The 10,720-nt window shown below is 36.1% G+C and overlaps 1 gene segment (V, D, J or C); it reads left to right on the plus strand.

The window, feature by feature from the left end:
* Positions 1-4,705: 4,705 nt before the first annotated feature.
* Positions 4,706-5,744, plus strand: LOC119264975. The segment is given in 2 exon segments: positions 4,706-4,753; positions 5,362-5,744. Coding segments are annotated over 2 exon segments (426 nt in total).
* The last annotated feature ends 4,976 nt before the right edge of the window (positions 5,745-10,720 follow it).

A 10,720-nucleotide genomic window follows, 5' to 3' on the forward strand; every position in this document is an offset into this window, starting at 1 on the left:
TGTAGTTATCATATCCTATGTCTGTAAATAACAATATATATCCATAATAACAGGCATGTTCTGTTTATCAATAGGCAGGTTTTTAGTCATATTGCACTCTAGAAGCTGGGAGCTCCTTTGATAAAATATAACTTGGTATAAACAGAGTGCCCCTAGGTGTGAGTGACTGTCTGTGTCTGCCCTGCAATGGACTCTAGCACTGCACTATTACTTCATAGTCATAACTACACAGACATGTTTTTAACTGTACTTTGAAGCCCTGCACTAGGACATCATTGTTATTACTACACAGACATGTTTTTAACTGTATCGTGATGTCCTGCATTATGACATCATAGTCATTACTACACAGATAGGTTTTAACTGTACATTGAAGCCCTGCACTAGGACATCATAGTCATTACTACACAGACGTGTTTTTAACTGTACTATGAAGGCCTGAATTATGACATCATAGCCATTAATACACAGACATGTTTTAACTGTACTTTGAAGCCCTGCACCATGACATCATAGTCATTACTACACAGACGTGTTTTTAACTGTACTATGAAGGCCTGAATTATGACATCATAGCCATTAATACACAGACATGTTTTAACTGTACTTTGAAGCCCTGCACCATGACATCATAGTCATTACTACACAGACATGTTTTTAACTGTACTTTGATGTCCTGCACTAGGACATCATAGTCATTACTACACAGACATGTTTTTAACTGTACTTTGATGTCCTGCACTAGGACATCATAGTCATTACTACACAGACATGTTTTTTAACTGTACTTTGATGTCCTGCATTATGACACCATAGTCATTAATCACAGTCACCTTGTGGAATATTCACACGTATCCACAGGAGCTTTAGGTGTTGCTCTGTTTGCCCGCCAGTCACTGCATTATCAGAAGAAATGAGATCAGAGCTGAGATGTGTGAGCTTTATTGTGAACTAAAAGTGGCTGGAGCTACAAGTGGTAAGACACAGTACACACAACAATAGAGAGACAACACTGCTATTAATTTCTAATTTGATAAGTCATATGCAGGCATGAGCCATTCTTTTGGAGTCATTTTCATGTTGGACGTATCATTTACAAGTTCAGTTTCAACTTTCTGACAGATTTCCTCAATGTGTAATTTTTTGACTCTACACTTAAGCCCAAAAGTTAAAACTTATAATTTATGTTTCTCAATAATATTCAACAAACCTAAATGAATTAAATACCATTTAATTTAAGTGCATGTAGACTTTATGCAATTCTTTTACATACCATTCATCCATTCATCCATTTTCTAAGCCGCTTCTCCCTCAGGGTCGCAGGGGGGTGGGGTGCTGGAGCCTATCGAGCGGAAGGCAGGATACACCCTGGACAGGTCATCAAGTCCATCGCAGGGCAGACAGAAAATGGATGGATGGATGAATGGTATGTTTCTTCTTTTACATACCATTCATGTATTTCTAATTAATATTACCTTCAGAATTCGCAGCACAATTACTTAGACTGTGTAAATGTAATAAATGATAATACATGTTAAATTCACAAACATTTATTGTAGTCCAAACTGCATTAAATAGTATTTGCTGAGTCACATTACAAGACCCATGTTTATATATTTCAGCTGTGATCAAATCCCCTGGATTTGAATTTCTATTCACTGGCAACTGAATTACTAATTAAAGCAAAAGTTTTATGTGCACAATATACCTATTGAGGTGCAGCTCTCATGCTAATGATATTGAATATTAATTGAATTATTGAATATTAATGGAATTAATCTTTATATACTGCTTCACAATAAATCACTGCCATTGGTTATTTAATCTACCTTTTGTACCGGTTAACATGACAGCAGACCTAGTAAGGTTCTCTGGTGTTTATCTAGAGTATCTCTCAAAATAAGCCAAATGAAACATTAATATATGATCAAAAACAGTAAAAATTAAAAGTAAGTACCAGCCTTGTGACCAGATCTGAGCTGATAGTAAGTCACTGAGGTGCCCTTGAGCAAGACACCTAACCCCCAACTGCTCCCCGAATGCTGCGGATAGGGCTGCCCACCGCTCTGGGCAAGTGTATTCACTTCACTGCCCCCTAGTGTGTGTCTTCACTAGTGTGTATGTGGTGTTTCACATCACAGATGGGTTAGATTGCGGAAGTGAAATATCCCTGTTGTGGGACTAATAAGGGTCTCTTGAAAAGAGTCATTTCATGTCCACCATGACAGCTGAAGCAATTTCCTGGTTGATGATGTGTTTCCTGTTACTATTGCACAAGCAATAGTCTCCTAATAAGATTTAGTGGTACAATCTAAGTCTTATTCAATTCCATTAACTCATTTTTTGATTTATCCAAATTGGGTTGCTTCTAATGTATATAAATAAGTAAAGTACATTTTTATGTTTTTTTTTATGGAAAATATTTGCTTAATGTTTATGATGGCCATAAATAGTTTTTTTTTTTTGAGTGTGCCAGTACTAATGCAAAGAGCAGTAACTTAATTCAAGCACTGCCATGTATTGCAAATGACTACTTGAGGAGCCATCTAATCTCTACTACAAACAGTTTGTCTTAAAATAATATGGTCATTTCAGCTCCGTCTATAAACTCTCTGGTTTATCTTACATTACTGCCAATGTCAGTTGGGTCTCTCATCCAAGAACAAGGGGCAGAAAAAGAGGATGAAGCTTCATATTTTGTTAAGCTACATATATGAGCCCATGTACATTTACATTGTGCAATGACCTTTTCATCCATTTCCAGCATTATTTCTTGTGCAATAAGTACAATTAACATTAACATGACAAGCTGAACTATCTGCCAATAAAATAAAACGCTTCACTGACATGAAGAAATAGTTTGAATAATAAGATTATATTATTACAACAATCTCATAATGAGTCAAATTAGATACATTGACCCAGTTTAGGATATATTCATTTGTCACCTCCTGTAGCTGTGATTTTATTGCAGAACAGTTAGCGCTGATTAACACCTGGGTGTAATGATGGACATCTAACAGAGGAGGGCAGATTGGCTGGATTCAGTTTAGTTATGCTTTTGTAAGACGACGTTAAAGGAAAGGATGGAAATATGTATTCAGACAACACCATCCACCACATAATGTGCTCACAGTAGCTTTGTTTCCACTGTAGATCCAAATGGTTCACAGGGCTGTATTGTGTCAGACTCATGAGACCCATTATGGTTCCCTTTTCCAGCTGCTGTGCTGCTAAATCAGAAGAAGAAAATTCTTAGGAGAACCAGGAGTGGCTCATCAATGGCTAACAGGCTAAATGCTACAGAATATGTTAGATCCCAGCTTTTCAGAAATTTTGACGAGTATGATGTGCATTCCTCTTCAACACACATCCATTTTGATCTCCAAGACTTTCTCAACACATCTCTGAACGAACTGAACACAACTGTACTGAACATTTGCAAAACTCTGCTTGAATATTGATTATTTTGTGAAATAATTGAAAATGTGAAATCAAACAAATCAGCACTGAGACAAACAGTAACACAAACATGTAATGGTGGACGTCTACCAAAAGAGGGCAGATCCAGTCTAGATTTGCTGGATTGAGGTGAGTTATGCATTTGCAAGTGGAAGCTGAAATCAAGGACCATGTAAAACAATAATATAAAAATCTGAGACTATTTTAATGTGCAAACTTAAATGGTCTTTGGCTTCTATTTCTCCGTTTAATATGTTCAGCACATACTGACACATTTATCAACATCTTTAAAAGGTCAGTCCAGTCAGACCAGAACAAAGTTCCACAACAGTCTGACTTTGCAAAGTGTCTATGCAAATAAACTGCATGGATCTACAAAATTCTAATCTGGATCAGAGGCATAAGTTGTACAGTCATATGACATCATATATACATTACTCTTTAAACTTCCATACTAGCAAAGTAAAGAGAGGACAAAGTGAAACAAGGGAACCACAACCATTCATAACTGGTGACACTTTTTCTGTATCCTATGTGTATGAGCATCTATAAACATGTTCATACAGTGTTATAATTCATTCATAATTAATCATGTACATGGTTATAAGATGACATTTGAAGCTTGTAAGACATGCTTTAATTTACATGTGGCAGAGTTTCAGTGAATTACTCAGTAATTACTCTTCAACATAAAGCCTCACTCAAAATATTGGAGCAGACTTTTGTATAAACTACGCCGCAGTTTGCTTAGAACTGGCAAATACAACTTACAAGCTCTTATTTTGTAGTTATCATATCCTATGTCTGTAAAAAACAATATATACCCATAATAACAGGGATGTTCTGTTTATCAATAGGCTGGTTTTTAGTCATATTGCACTCTAGAAGCTGGGAGCTCCTTTGATGAAATATAACATGGTATAAACAGAATATATTTAGATTTTATTTAGGTTAACATTAATAACACATAATGAATATGGATATGAAATGATACATTTTTATAAATATATGTAGCCATGTTTATTGTCTTATGAATAAATTACAATCGGTTATGATTACAATATGTTATCTGTTCATAGGTTCCCCTAGACATCTTTATTCATAGTGTAACCAAAAAGTACTGTGTTCTTCTCCTGATCTGCATTCCTCTGTTCTTCTAACAGATCCCCTGATAAATGTAGGAGGAGTCTTTACATGCTTGAACAGTAGCACCAAGTCTCTCCTCATTATCTGAACACTGGAACCACCATGAAGTGTCTGTGCTCTCTGACTGTCTTTGTCATCATGATAGGTAAGTGTTATTAGTTATATTTATTTCTATGTTGAATACATTTCTGTTTTTGATTTTGTGGTGATACGTATGTACTAAACTGTCACTGTGGTAGACCCCTCAAGAGGCATCATCAATAACTTTAAACAGGGAACACAATTGTATTATATTCCATTGAAATTAAATTTAAAGTCCAGGCACCTTCTTTGTATTGTTTTGTTCTAAAACATTAGGTTATGGAAAGGTACAAATACACATCTTTCACCTGAGATAAGTGTATTTAAAGAGCACAGTTGGACATTAAAATTATTGTTGTACCTTTGAGGATATATTTACACTGTTTGTACCTTGATAAACAATGTACAGGTTGCATTAAGGTGGCTTTAAATGAACGTATTCCAAACATTGCCTCCAAATGAATGAAGTATGTTACATAACCATAATATGAGTTTCATCTGATGTGACATATTTCATTTGTATGGACCTCATGTACACATTTTATGCAGGGTATCATTTTTCTAACAGTGTATAGTGTATCAGTGATAAGTTGTTTGAATGGAAGTGATACTTTTAAAATAAATTTGCAGAAGACAGAATGCAAAGTTTTCGTGATTTTTTTTTCTTCACAGTGAACTGCGCTTCACAGTCAATAGCACCACTGGATAACAAAACACAGGTTCATGCTCTTGAAGACGAGAGAGTTATTCTCTCCTGCACGTATAATGGTAGAGTGAGTAATCTGCAGTGGTTTCGTCAGTATCCTGGATCCAGACCAGAGTTTTTGCTGCTGAAATATCCAGGAGCAAGTGGTGTAGTCCCTGCAGACCCTCCTTTCCCTCGACTGGATGCCAAAGTGAATGGAAGTAGAGTGAATCTGTTGATCTCCTCTGCTGCAGTATCAGACTCTGCACTCTACTACTGTGCTCTGGAGCCCACAGTGACAGGAAACCCAGCTACACTGTACAAAAACTTACTGCAGGAGGATGCTTTGCATTTGGTAATAGGTCTGTAGTCAAATGTTGCTCTTGTTAATGCAGTTGTGTGTGAGTGTGGTAAAAGGCAACCATGCACAGCATGAGTACACTCTAAAAAGAGAAAGATCTCATGCTCTTTAAGATTCCTTTGAATATTTTGAAGGTGAAAATGAACAATTAAAAAATTGGAAGTTTATCGTTTTTTCTTTGAAATTAAACTGAATGAAAATACAGGTGTTTTGGTGGTTGGTGTAGCGTAGTGGATAACACCTTTGCCTTTGACGCTGGAGACGGGTTCAGTCCCCCACCTGAGCAAGCACACTACAGTCCCTGGGCAAGACTCCTAACACTACCTTTGCCTACTTATGTAAAAAATGATCAAATTGTAAGTTGCTCTGGATAAGAGTGTCTGCCAAATGCACTAAATGTTTTGCATCATTAGAGTAAACAACATATATTATAAAAATAATCCAGAAGTACAGTAAAGTACAAGTATTTTCCATCGAGTCATACTGAAACCCATACAGTAGTGTTTACAAGTGATTTGTTATAAAAGTGGATCTTCTGCTTCTTTGTCTCTGTGTGACTTGACACATTCATGTATTTTAGCTTGATGTCCAGCAGTATGACATCAAAGTCAAGTGACTTTATAGAACATTCTTTCATCTCCACAGAAGCTTTAGGTGTTGCTCTGTTTGCCAGCCAATCAATGCATGATCAGATGAAATAAGATCAGAGTTGAGATGCATGAGCTTCATTGTGAACTAGGAGTGGGTGGAGCTACAAGTGTTAAGATACAGATCATACAACATCAGAGAGTCAACACAGCTATTAATGTCTGATGCTGGAGACCTGAACTGTCACTCAGAACAATCATGCTGCTCTTCATCTCTGTTTTCAGACTTAAAGAAGAGCATACAATCTATCTATGTCTTTAAATATCTAAATAATTTATTTTTGCTGTCATGTAGAAAACATACAGTACTGAATGAAAGTTTTAGGCATGTAAGCAAATTTTTAAACAATTTGCCTCAGCAATGAGTTTATCACAATATACATTAGAATAAACTCATACTCATAATTCAAGTAAGCATAAAAACAATAAAAAGTAACAGGAATTTCTTGGGTCAATATTTTTCCTTGACACCTTCACAGCCACCAGACTTGGTAATATCATCAATTACATCATGAGTACAATTTAATGAAGCACTGATTGGTCAAACCAGGAGCTGCTTTTTAACTACATATAATACTGTAATACTGGGCTTCCTCGAGGAGAGTTTTGAAAATGGTTAAACAAACACACTAACATCCATAAAATCACTATTTATTGTATTTTATTATTTATAGTATTATTTATTTGTTTATATATAATCATTATTAATTAATATTCTATAGATTATGTTTATTCAAATATTAACAATTTTCTCAGCAAATAAACACAAACTACACAAACAAATAGATTTGATGAAAATGTGTCTTGGGTACTTAAGACATCTCCATATTTGTTGTTTATTTTTTTCTTTTGTTGCATTATTTCAACATTCCAGTTACACTTTGTCATGTGAACATTTTATTTTGAACATACCAATAGAAATGCTCCACAATTTCATGGAAAAAAATGTTAATGTTAATATTTCATTAATATCTATTATAAGTTAAGAATGTTTTTTCCTTCTCCTGTAAAGTTATTATTTTTGGAGATGAAAGATATTCTGACAGCAAGAATATAGTGCTGTGATATCTTTACAGGTAAGACTGTCAACATGAGTGAAGGCAGCAGAACCACACTGTCCATATGATGATTCAGCTTACAGTCTCCACTGGTATCAGCAAAAGTCTGGATCAAGACCAGAGTTTTTGGGGTCAATCCACTGAATGTATCATTAAGGCTGAAACACCTCGTGCCTGACTGTCCATCATACTTCATAAACTGCTATGGAAGTGAGTCTGGAGATCTCCTCTGCTGCAGTATCATACTCTTCTGTTGTGCCCTGCAATCCAGTTACAAGAAACTAAGCTACACTACGTTAAACATTTTATATGACTCCCAATCAATTTTACCACCTTTTTCAGAAGTGGGAGCTTTTATATTTAGACTTTCAGCTTCCTCAACCTCCATGCTCTCTGCTTGGGAGAGCAAGCATCATCTTGCTGAAGCTCATACTGGTTTACAAATGAACATCTGCAAAGCCTCCTTAAATGCCCTTAATGCCCCATTCTTTCATTATCAAAGATTAAATACAGACATTTCTGTCTCTGCCTTCTTGAAGAATGTTCTGATGCAATGCATAGACATGCATCTACAACATGAAAATAAACATCAAGGTGAATTTGCAATGATTATTTACAATTAACTTGACATCTAAACTATATCTAGCACATAATACTGTGTTAGATATAATCATAATCACATAATCTCTCATGCCTATTGTGCTTAAAGCCTTTTCAGGCCAGGCTCTTCAATGAAATAATGGGTAAGAAGTTTTTTTAATGCCATTATTAGTAAAATATTTTAGGTCAAAATGACACTTCAATATAATACTACAGTCATACAGTTACCCGCAAAGTCAGAAGGAAACTGATTTATTGACATATTTGCATTTGAATGGACTGTTTCTCATGCAAGTGGATAATCTTCTATCTAATCTTCTCTGACAAATCCCATGAAAAATTAATAACTTATTTGTACCTTGACAATGGCCATATTAAGTGGAAAATAATAAGTGAACGGACTTTTGAATATTACTGTATAACATCATCAATGCTTTGAAAATGGGGGCAAGTTGCGGCTCACTGACCTAACTGTAATTTTCCTTCAATGCCATGTTTTCAGTCACTGAACACAGAGGATCTCCCATCATGCTGACATTTGCTAATTTTGTCTTGATACTGCTTGTAGGTATGTATGTAATACACATCTACATATATACTTTATACGATCACATACTTAACAGTTTACACCTCAAAAACAAAATAGCAAAATAAACTCTGTGTACCTGGTTACAGTGGTTTTAGATTTAGAGTCTCGGCTTAATTTTAAAATGTTTTTTCTCTTTTATATCAGAGTTTATTCGATCAGTCCATTGGAAACTGAAAAGCAGGTTTCAGTGGGTGACACTGTAACCCTCTCCTGCCATTACAGCAGAGGCAATGTGTACTGGTTTTATTGGTATCACCAATATCCCTCATCTAAACTGGACTACCTACTGAATATAACTATATCAGGGGATTTGAGTGACCCTCTACCACAGAATATGATGCACATTCCACTTCACCACATAATCCATTTTGATCTCCAAAGCTTTTTTCAATACATTTTGAACCAGCTGAAGACAGCTGTGCATAGTGCTTGCAGACATCTGCTTAAATACTTGAATTCTGTGTCAAACTGACATGGAGTGTTTCACACAATGGTTTACATTTGAGGACTGTGTTTAAGCCACTGAAACAACCAGTAACACACAGACATGTGATGAGAGAAATGTACCAGAAGAGGGCAGGTTTAATCTAGATTTGCTGAATTGAGTTCAGTGCATAGGGATTAGAGAATCGTGTTATTCTCCTGATCTACATTCCTCTGTGTTTATAACAGATCCGCTGACAAATGTAGTTTGTATCTCTCTTCATGAGAATACACAGACAAATAGGGTTGATACATGAGTTATTGTAAATGGAGTATTAATATGTTTTGACAAATGTTAATAGAAGCAGAAAGCAACTGGAGTAGTATCAAAACACAGTGCTGAAAGTTTGTGAATGCTCTAGCATTTTGTGAATTTCCATATAAATGTGACCTAAAATATCATCAGAACTTCATTTGAGTCATAACAGTGGTAACAGATAGCATAATCAAACAGATAACACCAACAATGAAGATGTTTTTTATTCAGTTTTTGAACAAAGTAACCCAACATGCAATGCTTTTGGCATAAGTATGTGATCCTCTGCTTCCAGTAAGTCGTGTGACTCATTTGAGCAGCAATGTCTTCAACCAAACTGTTCTGTTAATGTTGATTAGCCCTGCACATTGACTTGGAGGAATCTTGACCTATTTTCACTTACATAACTGTTTGAACTTGGTTATGTTGGACTTTTTGCATGAATACCATACCTGAGGTTCTCCCCTAATATTTCTATTGGATTAGGGAGTGGACTTTCACAAAGCTGTTCCAAAATGGACAAAAACTAACACCAGCTGGCCGCCACCTCTGGCCTTCAGATGGCCCTGCATTTAAAACAGACATAATTCTGGAGTTAAAATCACAAAAACACTTTCAAAAACCATTGTCTGTGAACACAGTCTGCTTTTTAAAATAGACTTTATTAAAGATACTAAAGACATAATATCAAACACAGTTTGCCACTGCAACCACAAAGCAACTTCAGCTTCAACCATGAGTAGAAACCATATGTAAACAGGATACAGAAACACAGCCACCTTCTCTGGGCCTGAGCTCATTTAAGCTGGACTAAAGTGAAGTGAAAAAGTCCTGACTGGTGAATCAAAATTTGAAATTCTTTTTGGAAATCAGAGACGCTGCGTCCTCCAGGCTAAAGAGGAGCGGGTCCATCCAGCTTGTTATCTGCACACAGTTCGAAAGCCAGCATCTGTGATGGTATGGGGGTGCATTAGTGCACATGGCATGGATGACTTACACATCTATATCTGATATATAGAGCTTTTGGAGTAACATATGCTTTCTATTCCAGCAAGATGCCAAACCCACAATCTGCATGTATTACAATTGTATGGCTCTATAGTAAAAGAGTCCGGGTGCTTAACTGACCTGCCTACAGTCCAGACCTGTCATCCATGTCACCAACATTTGGTGACATTATGAAACAAAATATATGACAAAGGAGACCCTGAACTGTTGAGTAGCTGAAATACTGTATCAAGCAAGAATGGGAAAATAGTTGTCTTTCAAAACTATAGCAGTTGGTCTCCTCAGTTGCCAAATGCTTAAAGACGGGTGTGAAAAGAAGAGGTGATGCAACACAGTGACAAACA

Source organism: Pygocentrus nattereri, chromosome 2 (genome assembly GCF_015220715.1).
Source record: "Pygocentrus nattereri isolate fPygNat1 chromosome 2, fPygNat1.pri, whole genome shotgun sequence".
In the NCBI taxonomy this organism is placed as follows: domain Eukaryota; kingdom Metazoa; phylum Chordata; class Actinopteri; order Characiformes; family Serrasalmidae; genus Pygocentrus; species Pygocentrus nattereri.